The sequence below is a fragment of the Stylophora pistillata genome, chromosome 4, assembly GCF_964205215.1.
Source record: "Stylophora pistillata chromosome 4, jaStyPist1.2, whole genome shotgun sequence".
NCBI lineage: Eukaryota > Metazoa > Cnidaria > Anthozoa > Scleractinia > Pocilloporidae > Stylophora > Stylophora pistillata.
This window is the reverse complement of record NC_142522.1, coordinates 24575678-24592953: the sequence shown is the minus strand read 5'-3', so window position 1 is coordinate 24592953 and position 17276 is coordinate 24575678. Positions and strand designations below refer to the sequence as shown.

The following is a 17276-nucleotide window of genomic DNA, read 5'->3' as shown; positions in this document are numbered from 1 at the left end:
GGGAAAGTCTGCTTTAACAATCTTCTTGTACAAGTTTAACGGCCTTGTGTACGGTTCTAAACACAAAGATTGTAAAATAACATGAAAGATAAATGAAAAAGAACTTCTAGAGGTTTTACATAACAATTGGAAAACATCAAAAAACACAGCCTAAGGTTTCCTTATCTATCTGTTTGAAGGCTAAAGAAAGACAAGACCTTCTGCTCACAACTACCGCACAATTCCTTATCAAAATACGGGTTTTGACAAGTTTTTGCTGGTTTGAGTGTTGCACATGTCAGATAGCTGGCGCATACGACAGAGCAAGGATCAAGGAGTACGGGCGGCACTGACGTCATACTTTGAGCGTGTGCAACAGAAAACTTCGCGGTAGCGTGAAGAGATGACCACACGCTTTGTTTTATTCCTCGTGGAGAATTTTTACCTATGTGTTTCCCTGAGCGTAAAAGGTTTAGAACTCTTTCCAGATTCCAAACAAGTGTGTCAGTGTTCAAGGTTAGTCTCCGAAGATTCTGTTTGACTTCCTTTAAATAGTCTCGTAGCTTTTTAGGAGCTCCAGGTACAAGCACATGGCTTATAACATTCCGGCAGACATTATCTAAATTTGTAGCAGCGACGACCCCTTGACACCTTCCATTGTCACACTTTAAAGTCCTATTTTTTGCCACCCCTCTGACGACGCAATCCCTGTCTGCTAAACATCTGGGCTCTTCGTTGTCGACATCGTCAAAATCCGTCAGTTTAACCTCACCCCTGACGATAATAAACTGCGACAGCTTGAAGTCCCGGATGAAGAGCGAGCCCAGAGGAGAATGGGCTAAGTAATGCAGTAACCTGGCGAGGCCAAGACAAATCTGATAAAAGACAAAACATTTTATGCGTCATGATCAGTAATGTTATTGGTACTCAGGACAATGTTAAAAAGCGCATTTAAACTTAACTATCGATCAACCAATCTAATAAGTTCTTAAAAAATAGCGCGCATAGCTTAATTTTCAGGTCTGATTTTCGCTATTGCATAAATGGCGCTATCTACTGCGAAGGATCGTGCATCATACGTATTTAATACCGCAGTTCAAAATATATGAGCTTCAGAGCTTAATTGATATTCCTTTTTTTACGGTGTTACATGTAATTGATTCAAACGCGCGGTGCCACTCACCAAGAATGAAAGTGATTTGATCAGTATTTTTGAATATTCAAATATTTTATTTCACGGGTTATTGGGATTACATTACTTCTGGTTTACTTCGCTCCTATGATTCCCTACGATAGGTGGTCCGGAAAATCTACGTCATCCTCTCAACCAATCAAATTCTGAGAACTAAAACCAATCGCAACTTTGTCGCAGGCGTTTTCCCGCGCTTCGAGCAATTCGCCTATTTCTAACTTTGAGTTCTCATTGACTGATGATGGTGTGTATCTGATTAGCTGTTATGATTAACACAGCCTTGGTTTTGAGACACTCAGTCAAAATGCCTCCCCTTGTATCTCCTAGGTTTTTCTTTCTTACCTATCATGTAACAAGTTGTAATGTCCTTTAAGCTGAAAGATTTTAATTAAAGGAAAGGACCCACCTAAGTATTGTTACAGATAAACCACAGGAACGGAGGAGATTTTCTTTCTTCGTTTTTTTCTCATTTGTTGCTTCATGATTACTGAAGTATCAACTATTACAAGCGGTATACACAATACCTTCAAAAAAAATCTTTCCTCACCCTAAATCGTTCCTGCCATGGTAGTTGCACCAAAGTGAGGACATCAAGTTCTGTGCCTAACTCTGTTACCATGGTAAGACCACGACTTTTGAGGTCGTCTGTGTTCAACTCATTTTGCCAACAGAAACCTAAGAGCTACAGAGAGAAAAAAAAAACTATTGGATAAACATTGAGAATATGACTAAGATTGCATGAAATATTTAAGAAATATTTAAGAAATATTTATGAAATATTTAAGAAATATTTAAGAAATATTTATGAAATATTTAAGAGAGAAGTGCGGTTAACTAAATAACATCAATACAAAACATGCTTTCTTGGTCCGGCAGCGTTACAGTCTTCTTAATGTACCTAAACATGATTTACCTATGACAACAGAAGTGGATATTAACGTAAGCATGTGTTCCATACATCGTGAGGTTTTTTTTTTTTCATCTTGTCATACTACCAAAACGAGATCCCCTAACTGTGCGTTTGATGCTCTTCATGAAGATCTGTGATGATCTTATCATTTTGTTACGATCCTTGTGCAGAATATCCACGTCACTCTTTTGAACGAACTGGAAAATTTGAAGAAATGTAAACTTATCTATCATGTTTCTCGGGGCACAAGAAATGCAAGCACTCTGGTCGTTTTAAGGATATTTTAAGAACCGAACAGTAAATCATGAACATTAAAAAAAGAAAAAAAAAAAAACATCTTAGTATTGGGCCAATTGACACTTTTATCGTTTTATATTGATCATTCATATTTAAGTAAAATTGGATATTATTATAGTTAACAGTCCTGTCATGCAGATAGGCTACGAATTTTCCCCCTATCTTGCTTAGCTCACTAGCATCCAAGCGTGTATACTGCATAACAATAATAAAATAACGGATTTGACTCCCTTATTTATAGTTTTCCAGCCGCTTTGACATAAAAAAAGGAGTAGATGTGAGCCGAAAGTGAGTTATTTTGGATCGTTTTTTACGCTGTTAATATTTTGTATTGTAGAGGATTTTATGGAAACTATTGCTAAATAAAGAATTATTATCATTAATTACTATTATTATTGTTATGATGTCTATGTCGAGCTTAAAACTATCCTGTTTTCCTAGCAGCGAATAATCCAGGCTAAACTCTGAGTGTTGACTAGTAAAAAGCGCCTGTTTCTTTTTTTGGCGTGATTTGAATCACAATCAACTTTCACCAGGTTTATTTTAAACAATCCGATACCTCACTTCGGAAGGAAATTATATCTTAACTTGTCACGACCCGATTTTGATTTTAACACAAGACAGCTGCCTCTCTTGTCAGCTACCTTACGAATGTTACCAGAACTAATGACTAGTGTTGCTTATGCACTCATATAGTTTATCCTAATCATCTTTGGTCCAAGGGAATATTTTTTGGTCGCCTTACCCTGGCAAAGCTTGAGGAATTTTAAGTGATATATTTTAAAGCTGTTATCCTAAATAAGTATCACTTTCCTAAGCCGTTTAAGGGAACGTAGAGGTGAGGGAAGAGGTTAGCTTTGAAAATAAGTCAGCTCGAATTCACGTGATTTCCTGAGTTAAGATTTCCATCGACCTATAATTTACAAGAGTTGCATCTCATACATTCCCTTTCTTTACCTAGAATAACTATAATATCTTGTAGATATGATATGGCAGGAATAAGAACCGTAGACACGTTAACATATCTCTGTTTTCCTGATTAAATGTGCAACAATGAACGACAAAATAGAGAGAGTAGGCCAAAAATAGTGGCCATTTCCTTACACGGAAGAGAAACAGCTATGATTAGTTGTATCACTAAATTAATTAAATATTCATGCTGATCATTCTCACTTACCTTAACAATATTTGCATGTTGCAGCTGTTGCAACATAATAATTTCCTTAGCAAGCTTATATTTGGCGAAAATGAAACATTCTTCAATCGATCTAGGCGCTGATGGATTTGAAACACAGCGTTTAATATCCTCATTGTCAATATGGACACTTTTTAGTGCGACTTCAACGCCTCTGAGAATCCCCTTTTGAACAGTTTTAGTGTAACCTCGACCAATATTCTCCCCAGCTTTGATTGATTTTACGTCGTTGCAGTCGAGAAATGATTTCCCCTCCGTTGTCAAGTTGTTGTATCTTTGCGCGTTGTGGTTTTCTTTCGATTTTATCAAGTCGGTGAAAGACTTCAGGCCTCTTCCTCGCTCCTGGTAGTGAGTCACCGGCTGTAGATACGTGAAGATAACTGCGTCTTCGGCACCTTTTGCGCTGTGCGAAGCCGGCGAAGGAAAGCCGATGAAATAATTATTTACTTCCGAAGCACGCAGCAGATGATCGCTGTTAATCTCGCGAACAGTTTCAAAGAAAACAAACAAAGAGCACAGCACTGTTAACGAGATGAAAGTCAAAACGGTTCGCGAAAGAAATCGACGCCGCAAGCGCTTCATTCCGATTAGATTCCGTCTGCACTACACAAAGTTTTCTACTAGGATTGAATTATTCATTTCTCAATCGGTCAGCCGGAAAAACACAGACGCTCTCGAAAGTGTCTCTCTTTGAGTCATTTGTGACAAATGTCAGAAATGCCACGCGATGGTAAACAAAAGCGAGGCTATCATGATGTGAAACGGAAAGCGTTCGTTTGCTAGGGGGGTTTTAACAAGGGTGTTAAAATAATAGCATGGGGTTGGCAACGGAAATCATTAGGGAAACACCAAATTAAACACGATGCAGGGTTGTTGAATTATCTTTAACCATAACGCCCACTCGAATAATATGAAACGCCCATAAGATATGAACTGCAGATCATCAGGTATAAACATTTTTAATACCTGTTAAGTTACTGCCATCAGATCCAATGGGCGCTGATTTGAAGTTCTGTTTTCATATCCCAACCTTCTGAACTTGATTTAGTGTTTCTTCTTGCGTTAACTAGAGAAAGCACGGAAACAATTGGATAGCCTTCAAGCTTTTAGTCATTTTCCATGCCATGGATACCCTTGTCATCTTAGAGGTCATCTATTAATAATAGTAAGTAATTTTTCTCTACCTTACCAGCAAATTTGAAATTTCTGAAATGTTTTGAACGTTTGGGGGAAAGAGGCCTCGCTTTTGTAAAGTACAAAGCTAAAGGAGCACTTTCACAAAGCTAAAGAGGCGCAGAGTAGTTCTGTTGTAACAAGCGTAATGCAAAAGCACCCGATTCTAAGGTTTCTATGTGGGTTCTCAGAGCGTTCCACCAACCCTGAGAAGTTTTCAGTCAGTACCGCAGTCACACAAGTAGTGATTAGAATTTCAACATTGACTGACTGACTAAATTACTAACAAATCGGATTTTTGTAAGAGATTCCATTCGTCCGATTTCCTTTTACTTTTTTTTTCTCTTGGCGATAAGAAATAGAGAAAATACAAGAAGTAGAAAATAAATAAAATTAATTAAGATTCTTCAAGTTTCCGACATGATATTTTATTATTCAACATTTTTTTTTTTTTTTTTTTTTGTCACGTATGCACGGCGATCCACAATAATTAATTGGCTACAAAAACAGAACAGTATACATAACAAAATAACCAAAAGAGGATGCATCCCCTCATCTTTTCTTGACCGTCTCGGGAGAGTTCAAACTGAAGTGTAGAGCGTTCGCACGTACGTTCAACTAGTCCTATTTGACCAAGAGCAATTTTTAACTGAGGGTCGGAAGTAGTCCAGGATCGGTTTGGATTTATTTGACTTCGCTCTGTGGTTGGTCCAGAAAATTTGCGTCACTTTCCCAACCAATCAGGTTCAAAAGTAAAACCAATCGTCTCTCGCGTTTCCCGCGTTTCGGGAAGTTTGCTTGTATTTACTTTGGATTCTAATTGGCTCTTTGAACAGTTTCCTTTGTTCTGATCGGCTGCTATGATTACGATGGTTCCACTTTAAGACACTCGTTCTAAATGTGCTCTATGAAGAGTTAGTTGGTAAGCCAAATAGACGGACAGTGCCTGCATCACGATCGTGTTTATCCTGAAAGGAAAATTGAAAAGTTTTTATGAAATGCTACCAGGGAATAAAACAGATATCGGAGGACAGATGCTAATTTGAAATTTAAATTTGAAATACGTTGTGCCAATGCAACGGTTGAATGAGTGCGAATGGACAGGTTTAACGATAACGACATAACTGTGCATGGTACACGTAATATGATTGGTGAATCCAATTTTCTACGCCTATGTTAAAAATGCTTAAATCCCACAAGGCTGACGATAGAGTTAAGGAAATATGATTTTCCAGTCCGAGTGTTGTGCAATTAGATTAACGAGGAAGTCAACATTTTATTCAGGCGATTATGAAGATTTCGCACAAAACAAATTGTCCAAATCCACTGAAAAGGAAAAGAAAGTTTTCATTTCCTTTGGTACACCGAAACGTAGCAATGAATTCCAACTTAGAATGTTTTGTTAAAAAATTCACTTTCAAACCTTACGAGCAGGGAGGGGGGGGGGGGGAAATTCCACCACTAAAATGGTGCGCAGCAGAGTAATAGAGCGCTTAAGGATCCTTTTCAACTGTAGGACCACTTAACCTTATCATCACAAGCAAATGCCAGAAGAGGTTTCTGAGGATGCCAAGCTACGGTAAATGTTGGAGCATTGCATTGTACTTCACATATCCTCTCCCCTGTCTCAACCATCGCCTGAAAAAAAAATATGCAGTGTTACACTAAAGGGAAAGTTCTAATACGGTGTGAAGACGTTGTTCAGACAAGCACGATAAACCAAGGTGGGAGAAAGGGGGGGTGGGGCGAAGGGGCGGTGGGAGACAGAAAATGAAGCCAAAAAAATAAGTTCATCCTTAACACGCACTATGTCAATAATGAGATCTTCTGAACCAGACGCTAGCATCCCTCCATCATGACTAAAACTGAGCGTTCTTACAGGCCAGCTGAAAGACAGAGAGAAATACCATACAGTTGTCGTCCATGTTACAGACATAAACAGGGTTTCGGGTGAAAAACCCGATTTACTGTGTATCATGAGACCTTGAATCAGTAACAATAGACGAGTACAAAGATATACGACAAATAGAGAAGAGAAGAAAAGATCCAAGGTTAAAGGTAGCCGAGCTCAAAATTTACTGTTTCTCGGTCTCTGGATTTCCCCATATGTCTGTGTCGACATTGCTGGTCACGTGAATTTAGCATGTGAGCTCTCCTTACCCCGTTGGTAGGGCATCCCATAGCGATAACGGAACTTGCCTCGGTTCGAATGTTTACGGGGAACTCTGGAATTCATGCTCGTGACAAATATTACACTTCTTTAAATAGTTTTGAAGTGCCGATCATGAACGCGCTATCGTACATAAAACAGCAGCAGCCGCATCACGAAAGTCAGTCAGTAAAAATGACAAGGAGCCAATCAGAATTCAAAGTAAAAACAACTTGCCTAAAGCGCGGGAAAACGAGGGATACCCACCCGCACCTGACTGGTCGAAAGGGTGGCGCGAGTTTCTTAGACCAATCAGAGAGCATCATGGTGCAAACCAATGCGATTCCGAGTTATGACAGACACTCAAGGGATAACTGTTCTTTCTTTGTCACTCACTCTAATCTGGAGAATGTTCGAACACAAACCAGCTCATCCAGATCCCACAGACTTACTAAGGCATCTGCACTTCCAGTAGCAAAGTATCTGTTCAAGATTCAGAGCAAAAGTCAGGTTATTGCGTTATTTTTTTTTCAGTTGAATGCATAGAATTATCCATTGCACACGCAAACTTTTGTACGAAACAGCGCTATGTTTGTCTACGTAGATGGCTTCACTATCAATTAGCATAACGTAGATTCCACTTCTATAAAACTAGCTAAAGAATCTCCCTGAAGGCACTACTTTAAGTTACATACCTTGTTAATACCATGCACCCGCACAATTAAGAAAAGCCAAATTTAATCGTCTCTAAGTTTCGCCATTCATTCAAAATGCAGTGCTGTTGCAAAACGTTATATGTTACCAAGGCCTACACAATTGTAGATTTGTTTTTCTGTATATGAAGCTTCACTCACCTTCCCTTTGGGTCAAACTTTATACATATACAGTTTGCAGGATGAGCGTGCAACGTCTGCAATGGCTTCAACTCAGGGTAACTAGAGAAGATAGACTAAAGGCTTTAATTGACCTTTGGACTAAGTGTCATGAAAACAAAACCAAAGTGGTCAAAATAGCTATTCAGAGCAAAGGAAAGTGTCACAAGGAGCCGATGAAAAATCAAAGTAAAAACACACAAGCTTCTTAAACCGCAGGAAAATGTAACTGACCCCATCATGATTGCTTTTAGTTTTGGCATCTGATTGGTGAGGTTGGGGGGTCTTTTTTGGACCAATCGTAGTGCAAAGTTAGGCAAAAGTAATGCAATCTGGGATCACTCTCTACACCTAATTGAAAATTGCGCAACATACACAACTACGATAAATATCTCACAACCCCTTATCCAGAGAGTTGTTTCCACTTTTCTTGACGAGATTAACAAAGAGGGCCCAATAAGAGAGGGTGGCCCATTTGAAAATGGGTATGAGGGGCCATATTTTGACTTAGAAAGGAAGTTAATTATTTCACTTTGTGCTGCATTATTATTGATTTAAATACTAATAATGAACACGACCCTTCTTTTTCACACACAAAAAAAAACACTAAATTTAACTTAATGCCCCTTGCTGGACGCCTGTTGCATTATAAATTTTTTTTTTTACAAACACGACCTGATGGTGTAGATTACCAATACTAATTTGTACAGCTCTTGGAAATTAGTTTTTTTAGATAATCAGATATATGCTTCAACTCTCTGATTGGGGGTCATGTTACAGTAATTCAAAGGTAGCATTAATTGGTTATTTGTGTTCTCAGTGGCAGCATCATCACCATTTACCTTAGTATATTTATGCACCCATGGCCATTAGTGAGAAAAAAATGATCATTGGTGTTGTTCCATGATATTTCATTGACCTGAAATAAAATTTAAAAAAATATATTCACCAGTCATTAAGAACAACAGTGAAATGTGTGAGATGCAAAACTTCAGTGTAAGGGTTCTATTTCTTGTATATAGCAACATTCACAGATCCTAAATCAAAGGGAGACTGAAAATCAGAATAAATGTACCAGCACATCTTTTTCTAAATTTCAAAAATTAAGGTTCCATGATTTTCAACCATCTCACCTCAAATTTAAACTGCTCGTCGCATCTTGCTTTGTATGTCCTTGCATCAATAAAAGTAATAAGGTCTTCCTGGAGACGAGCAGTTAACAAGAATTTAAAATTGTGCAACAACTTTGACCAACTTACAAAAAAGCAAGCTAACCAGTTTCCTTCCTTGAAGGAGGACTACAAAAGATTACTGGTAACACTGAATTTACAACTCCCCCAATGGCACTGTTCAGGAACACCATAAGCAAGCAAAGAAACAAGTCTTAAAAAGAAAAAAAAGAAAAAAAAAAAAGAAAACTAACCCTTTAACTCCCACAAGTGATCAAGACAGAGTTTCTCCCAACAATATCAATACAATATCAAGCAGACAAGTAATGGGAATAAAGAAAAACATCAATAAGGGGATTATTAGCTGTTCCAATACCAAATTCTCCATACCAACATCATGAGAATTGAATGGCAGAAAGTAAGGAGAATTACTAATGAGATCTGGGAATGAAAGGGTTATTTTACATGTAATTACATGTCAAAGTTGCTGGGGGTACACCAGTGCGATATGGAAAGAGCACAACCAAAGATTTGAACTTGGGAACAAAGAACAAATCTAGAGAGTAAGTAGCAAGGTGAGGAGCCTTACTGTAGGTGTCTGAGACTGGAGTACTGAATAATACTCTTTCTTTAATAAAAGTTTGATTTCAGGGACTTCCCCAAAGTAGAATTTATTACTAAGTTGTAATACCTTATTTCCCACTGCTATTGTGTTCCCATCTGGACTCCAACATATATTTATATTCTCTCCTTTGGTATTTACTACTGATACACACTTGCTAGCTGTGAATAAAACATGAAAACTGTAAAATTGTATCATGCCTTTTAGAGGGTCACCACTTTTTAACTGCAACCTTCTTCACTTCTTTTAAGGTCAGAAGGTGAAAAGCTTCAATTCATTAAACAGGGTATGTCAATTCACCCCAAAGCCATCACTCATGATCATGGACCAATGAAACTTACCAAGTTTAGTTCATATTGCTAACAGGTTACATTAAGTGTAGGACATATACCATGAAGATTACCAGCCTGAATTTTAAACCTTTCTCACACACGACTCAAGATACAATTTCTGAGTATACAGCAGAACAACGAACATGAAGTGGCAAAACCTACACTATGTGTATGCGATTACAGCCAACATTTTACTGAACAGATCTTAATTATGTAACTCAGCGAGCTTTAACAAAACTATCGTTTCGTTTTAACAATTTTGTATATTCATTGTAATGCAAACAATTTGCTATCTTTAAAGGCTTCAAACTCTTTCCCTCTAGCCTCTCCTCTGGAGCAGTGTGGCAATAAGATAACTATAACAATGCTTGGGTGTCAGCCTGGCTTTGCCAAGCACTTGGTAAGGATTAAACTTTTAAGGTATATTTGGAGTGGAAGTTATGTGGAGGGCATCCTAGCATCTACTGCTACGTCACTATGGAATGCCAACCAAGCTGGTCAGCCTGATAAAGAATTCCTGTGAAGGAATGACACGCCAAGTGGTCCATGGAGGTTAACTGATAGACAACTTCGGCGTGAAGACCGGAGTCAGACAAGGCTGCCTTTTGTCACCTTTCCTTTTCCTCCTGGCAATCAACTGGATCATGAAGACATCAACAGTGGACAGAAGAAACAGGATCCAGTGGACACTGCTCGGCCAGCTAGAGGACTTTGCTGATGACCTGGCCCTGCCTTCCCACAGCCATCAGCAGATGCAGAATAAGACAACAGAGCTAGCAGCCACCTCATCACAAGTCGGTCTCAACATTTATGAAGGCAAGACCAAGATCCTCAAGATCAGTACAGCAAGTGAAGACCCAGTCACGCTATGTGGAAGCAAGCTGGATGAGGTGGAGATCTTTTACATACCTGGGCAGCATCATCAACAGACAGGACGGCACAGATGCAGATGTCAGAGCAAGAATCGGCTAGGTGAGGGCAGCATACTTGCAGCTGAAGAACATCTGGAGTTCCAAAGTGGTGTCAACTTGCACAAAGATCAGGCTGTTCAACTCTAACGTCAAGTCAGTACTTCTGTATGGAGCGGAGACATGGAGGACCACGAAGACCACCATCAGGAAAGTGCAGACCTTCATCAACAGCTGCCTGAGAAGGATCCTCCAGATATGCTGGCCCCTACTCCATCTGATGAGACATCTGGCGTAGAAGATGGGGATGGATCAGGCACACCCTGAGGAAGCCGGTCAACAACATCACAAGGCTGGCACTGAAGTGGAATCCCCAGGTGAAGTCAAAGAGAGGAAGGCCAAGAAATACCTGGCACTGTGACCTCGACACAGACATCAAGAAGATGAGAAAGACCTGGAGACAACTTGAAAGAGCAGCCCAGGACAGAGCACTCTGGTGGAATGTTGTCAGCGGTTTATGCTCCAGGAGGAGCGATGGGCTTTAAGTATAATTGGAGTAGAAGTTATGTGCAGGGCATCCTAGCATCTACTGCTTTCTTGTATGGTTTGATCTCACCACTGATATGATTTTAATTAGTAAATTAGTACAAATAAACCTCAAAACAGGTGTTACAATTTATGTACCTCTTGCATCCCATACTCTGATAGTCTTGTCTCCTGATGCCGTAACAAGGAGATCAGGATTGCTGGGATGCCAACAGAGCTGATCAACACTCTCACCATGACCTTTGAAGTTTGTTTCTTTAGTCTAAAACAGAATATAACACAAGAAGTTGAACAATTTGAGGGTGCCTCTGGTCTTTTTCTAAAATATATTAAAGCTAAAACCTCACTGTATAGAGATTCCTTTTTTGTAAGAATCTGTACCATATAGAATGCCTTACCAGATAGCATATGAGCTGAAAAGGAACTACAATCTTTTGTCAAAAAACTAAAATCTTTCTTTCACCTAAGACTTATCAAAGTGTTCAATCAAGACAGCATCCATTCTTTTATAATAGTTTGTGTAAAATGTTGTCAATTCAATGCTCTTAATTCTTGTACATTGTTAATCAAGTACCCATAGTTTTTTTTCTCTTTTTCTCTTTTGTTAATGATATATGACTTGTAGCACAATCATGGTGCCCATTTGTGTAACATAAGGCATTTTTTATGAAAATGCAGTAAGCGTGCCAAAAATATTGTTTGCTAGATAAAAGCTAGTTATCATCATAAAAGCATTTTTCATGAGTTTTGCAATGTTTGTAACATTTTTAAAGCAAAGTTATTAAATACCCACAATCCTCTGTGGGCGTGGCATTTGACTCTCTCACTTGATTTCACTGGCAATAATGACTAAAATGCAATATATAAATATATTTCAACACTATCTGGATTTACAAAGAGGCAATAATTTCTTCATTGACATCCATAGGGACTTTGTAAATGTTATTTCTTTTTCTCTTTAGTTCTCCACACACGTCTCACAGTTCCGGCAAGAACAAATACAATTTTTTTTTTTCGTCATGATTTCGTTCGTCATACTTTCTGTCAGCTTCTTTCTTTTTCTTTGTCTTTTATTCTCTCCACTTTTTCATCTTTTCAACGCTTGAAGAGCTTTCCTTATTGCCATTCGTCATTGAAGAAGTCCTTTGTTTCTGCTCTGTTCAAGATTGTGAAATGGGGGGGATAGCAAGAACTGAAGTAGGCATAGCAATCCAGCACGTGTTTTAGACCCTGAAATTGTCCACAAAACACCCCACATATTCAGAGGAGAGGTTACAAAGGAGCCCTACGATGTTTACTCCTCAATTTGAATGGAAAATTAGGGGTTCGAGAGCTTCGTCTTGGGCAGTTTTCTGTGCAGACTGGGTTTCAAATTTGATCATTACACTTAGATAAACACTAAGCGAGAGTGAATATAGGTTTCCAGTTTGGTTTATTTCGTATATCTTTGTTTGTATTGTACATAAGACTTTGAAACTTTGGAGATTTGTATTCATTTACATGAAGTGTGTTGTGGAGATGCCTAGGCAGCCAAGGTGACCTGGAAGCTGAGATACGCACTGTTAACTGGGTAAGTAGTATTTAATTTCTGTTGATACTTATTGACGACAACATCGTTTCCAAATTGGGAAATCACTAATTTCGCCCTTGCTGTTGCTTATTTTGAAAAAATAGCTTTACAAGAGGATAAATAGGTCTATGAACCTTACTCACACAAGTCAACTTCATTTCTAGGTCGGCAGTCAAGTTGCAAGACCCGCACTTGTATGATGCGAGGCTCTGTTGGATCTACAGCATTACACAAGCAGACAACGGCAACGAGAATTCAAATTTTTATTCATGCTGTTTTGAAAACGGACATTGAACGCTGTCACTTTGCACACTGTACTTTGTTCCTACTCAATAAATGGATGTAATGGAAGTTTCAGATTGTTCTGGTTTTAAGCACAAAATTTAGCCTTCTTCCTATATTTATGCAAATGAGATGTTACGCGTTACACCGAAAATAAGGGTATATTTGCAGTAATCTTCAATATTTTTCCACTCTTAAATTATTTCAAATGAGAATATAGTGATGTTTTATTGAACTACAATCATTGTAGCACAAATAGGGCAAGTTTTGAAACAATCCGTCATTTGATGACCAAGATTTTGATATAATTATTTGAACAGCCCCGAATGGGCACCATGATTGTGCTACAAGTCACATATATATTTATTTCTTAGCATGGGGGCTTATAAGTGGGTTGGGTTTTAAGCTTGTCTGTTTCTAGGGGATAGAGAAAGGTAATTTACCTAGCAGGGGACAAACTTGTCTTATTGTAAATTTACCTGCCTTTGGCAAACAGCCAAATAAATAATAAATAACAAGTAAACACCCTCACATCAGTATGCTTATTCTCTATACCATTCTCTATACATTTCCTAAGGTGCCCACAAGGAGAATATGTTTAACAATCAAGAGATTCTTTACTGGGTGACCATTTCCTTTCTTCTTGTGACCTTAATGTGTGTTCTAGAGGTAACTGTGACAGGAGAAATCAGATGTTTGTCACTCTTAAAAAAGGTTAACATGGTAGTCACCCAGCAGTGTGACTACCATGAATTGTGTTCTTTACTGGTGACAGAAGTCCTGGAACGGTATCTAATCAGTGGCAGTAAATAACCTTTCGAAAACCTGAACGGGAAAAAATCGTCCTAGCCAGGTGACGAGTTGGTTTTCAGTCAAACGGATTAGGTGCGTTTGCTTCGTAATAACCAGTTGATCGCACAATAATAAGTGACACAGTCTGTTTAAATGCTTACCAATCGATCTTTTTCCAAAACGAAAATACTAACAGTTCTGTCAAAAGATCCTGATGCGAGTCTTCTACCATCGGAGCTCCACGCAACGGAATGAACCTAAGGTAAAATCGTGCAAAATGACAATTCCAAATCGAACAAACAGTTGTCTATTTCTTGCAAAAGATCGAGTGTTGAGTTAAAATTAATTCTCTTCACCAGATATCACTACATTACCAATACAAGAATGGTTTCTTTTAACAAACCTTGGCAGTGTGAGCGACAAAGTCCTTCGTGCGGTTATTATTTTCAAAGTGTCGTCGCATTTCGTTCAGGTAGTCATCGGCCGCCATTTTAGGATAGTTTCGGTCTCAGATCCTCTACGATTTTCTGGTCAAAGGAGATGGAGATCTGGGTTCCAGTCTCCATCTCAGGTTCTCCTCTTTTTTTTTGTTTAATTTTTTTGCTTTCTTATTTTCCTATATCATTGTAGCATTTGGAATGTTTTCCCACCAATGAGCACGCGAAAATAAATGCACGCGCACGTCGTAAGTACATATACAGTTGTGAAGAGACATGCAAATAATTATTTGCAATCTTTTGTTCATTTTTCATGATTATTACACATACATTTAAAGAGATAAATGATGGTTTGGGAACTACTTTATTACGATATTGTAAACATTCAAGAACGATTAATAAAAGGTTACATGGCATAAGGTTCGGTAAATCGTGCATAGACCAAACTGTTTGCACTCTTAATGTTATGTGAAGACCCCCACTCCCACCCCCAGGTGGTTTTCATTGGTAGAGGTGACTGATAAGAGAATTGAAACTGAAGAATTTACTTTTCAGATGGTTTTGTCAGTTTTTGTGGGGAATTATTTGCTGTACACAACAATTGATAGTATCATTTTGAACTGACTGGCCCAATGAAAATTCCCGTCGACTCACTCGGTCACTACCCAGGATGTCACAAAAACAAAAGATCGAGCGCTATCACAGAGCCCTCTCTATCAACTGCAGCACTGTTGTTTTCAGCTTGCTTTTTATACCAATTTTCGTAATCAGTCAGATCTACCATCGGCTGACAATCCTTAATTTATGAGAAATCACCTTCTTCCCCTTGAATTAATCCTAACTAAATTTTTAATCTGTCTTAATCATTTGTTCGGCTCTACTAAAGAAGTACATCCTTCTCGGGTAGGAACGAGAAAGACCGAGCCCGAGAGAGCGGCGGAAATCGAACCTAACATCTTGTCGCCTAGATTAAGGTGATGATGCATTGCAATTATGATATTAGTAATGAAATCCAATCTGTTTTATTAAGAATATTAAATCTACGGTGTTTGGCACAAAAAGCTAAACAGTGGTCCAATCCATGTCAAGAAACCATTTTCTTCTTTCAATGACTGCGCAGCTATCCAATTCATCTTGCTTTGGAGCCTCCAGTGATTCATTTCCGTCGAATAATGCGGTATCGCTGATGTCGAATCCCATCTCACTTTCGATCAGTCCTTCGTCGTTGGATATTAAATTGTCTTTGCAATTTTCTCTTTGGCGCTGTTTCCAAATAAAAAGAAAGACACCCACAGCGACGAGGGCAAGAAGCCCGGTTCCTACTTCCAGTATGAGGGAGACTGAGATTGCTGAAACAGCCGATAAACAAAGAGCGAAAAGTTAAGTTGATGTAACTGCAGTTTCCCCTCCCCCCCCCCCCCTTCCCGGCAACACTTTGAACATTGACCATTTTAAAAAGGACTAAGTTTCTTCGTGTTCTGGAGAACTTGGGAAAGTGAAGGCGATTTTTTTTTTTTAATCCGAATGAGAATTACAAAGTCTCGTCTCTGTGCACTAATTGAGTGAGATAACAGTAGTTTTAACCATTTCATTTTCAAGGTCTCATTTGTAGTTTTCCTGCAGCAGGCTGTTTGCCATAAAATTCTCATCATGTTAGTTCTTAGAACTTGGTATTGAATCACCTAATAATGCCCTAATCGATATTTTTCTTTATTCTCATTACATGTCTGTTTGATTTTGTATTGATATTGAAAGGAGAAATTATGTCTTGGTCACTCATGGAATTTAAAACCAAGCAGTCAAAAACCAATGAAAACACCGCACGGACTAAACTTTGAGTGGTCGAGTTGGAAGAAATCTTTGAATGAAATTCTTCCTCAGTCTTGCTATCATGTAAAATATTTCAAGATTTCTACAATAGCGGAGTTACTCACAACTGCTATGTGATTACATATGCGTCGTCAACTAACCTTTTCTTTCTACCGCAAGTGGTTCTTTTACGGAAAAAGGTCCTGCTTTCACCGTGACGCTGCGGGTCTCGTTCAAGTTTAATTTCCTGTTTGGTCGGCAGCCAAAAATGCACAAAGGCTCTGTGTCATTTCGCCGACAAAGAATAAATCTACACTGAATGTACACTCTTCCATTTTTCTCGTCTTTGGAGCTAGGCAACTTGTATGTGATTGTCTGGGAAGGAGACTTTTGCTGGAAGAAGTAACCACACAGGCGTGGTGCTGACACACAGCTATAAACAGTAAATAATACAAATATAGCTGACTGAAAATTATCAACTAAAAAAAAAAGCTACAACCTAATCGTGTTAGAAATTGTAGTCATTGTATGGAGACGCTCGAGCGAAATTGATTTTGCATACTAAGCCCATTCCTTGATGTTTTAGCTCAGGAATGCTAATATCATGATCATAAACAAAACGTTAGAAAAGTGTGAACAGTTGGTCAGAGGTGCATAGCAGTTTTACCCGTTCTCTATCAAGGTGGTGCCATGCGAACTGCTGAAGATTTCATCAGAGGAAGTGTGGCAGTTTTCCACCGCGACTCCAATAAAGTGAACATCATCCCTCTTTCCGTGGTGTTTTGTTGAGAACTCGGCCGTCAGCTTGACTTCGTCGCCATTTTGTACAATTTCCTTAGTCTCGTATGTTATTGGTAATTGAGGACCAGGGTGGCTTACTGAACGAAAAAAAAAAGACGAAAAAGAAAAACTAAAATCATTATGCGAAGGAATGGGGAAGGATAAAGCGGACAAAGAAAGCATCCATAAATTTTATTATGCGTTCAGAAAAAAGCAATGAAGAAGTAAAGCAATACATTTTGGATTACTTTGCATACTCCGC

General features: G+C 38.7%; 2 protein-coding genes across 3 annotated transcripts in view; both read right to left on the bottom strand.

Moving 5' to 3' along the window:
• The window catches only part of LOC111333612 (extracellular tyrosine-protein kinase PKDCC), an 11180-nt gene extending 6789 nt beyond the window's left edge, over positions 1 to 4391 (bottom strand). Inside the window, exons 1-4 of one of the 2 annotated variants that reach the window (XM_022939231.2) lie at positions 3556 to 4391; positions 1719 to 1853; positions 425 to 854; positions 1 to 56 (exon numbers count right to left, since the gene is read on the bottom strand). The exon at positions 1 to 56 is cut by the window's left edge and continues 149 nt beyond it. In XM_022939231.2, coding sequence (XP_022794966.2) covers positions 1 to 56; positions 425 to 854; positions 1719 to 1853; positions 3556 to 4155 — 1221 coding nt within the window. In that variant the 5' untranslated portion in view covers positions 4156 to 4391. The remainder of the gene's footprint in view (positions 57 to 424; positions 855 to 1718; positions 1854 to 3555) is intronic. The other variant, XM_022939239.2, reaches the window with a different exon arrangement.
• Positions 4392 to 5149: 758 nt separating this feature from the next.
• Positions 5150 to 14536, bottom strand: LOC111333216 (THO complex subunit 3). The gene is made up of 11 exons (XM_088756782.1): positions 14392 to 14536; positions 14150 to 14245; positions 11483 to 11606; positions 9628 to 9719; positions 8901 to 8969; positions 8610 to 8686; positions 7750 to 7830; positions 7292 to 7378; positions 6554 to 6632; positions 6274 to 6384; positions 5150 to 5714 (listed from the first exon to the last, which is right to left on the bottom strand). Exons 1-11 carry the CDS (start codon positions 14476 to 14478, stop codon positions 5652 to 5654), a joined length of 966 nt encoding a protein of 321 aa, XP_088612908.1. The 5' UTR covers positions 14479 to 14536; the 3' UTR covers positions 5150 to 5651.
• Positions 14537 to 17276: the final 2740 nt, after the last annotated feature.

What these genes read in the sequence shown, in the direction of transcription:
- LOC111333216 (XM_088756782.1), bottom strand. Translation starts at nt 14,478, where the DNA reads ATGGCGGCCGATGACTACCTGAACGAAATGCGACGACACTTTGAAAAT. An exon ending in CAGAGTATGGGATGCAAGAG is followed by an intron (nt 9,720 to 11,482) that starts GTACATAAATTG and finishes TTTTATTCACAG; the next exon opens with CTAGCAAGTGTGTATCAGTA. An exon ending in AAGATCTCATTATTGACATA is followed by an intron (nt 6,385 to 6,553) that starts GTGCGTGTTAAG and finishes TTTTTTTTTCAG; the next exon opens with GCGATGGTTGAGACAGGGGA.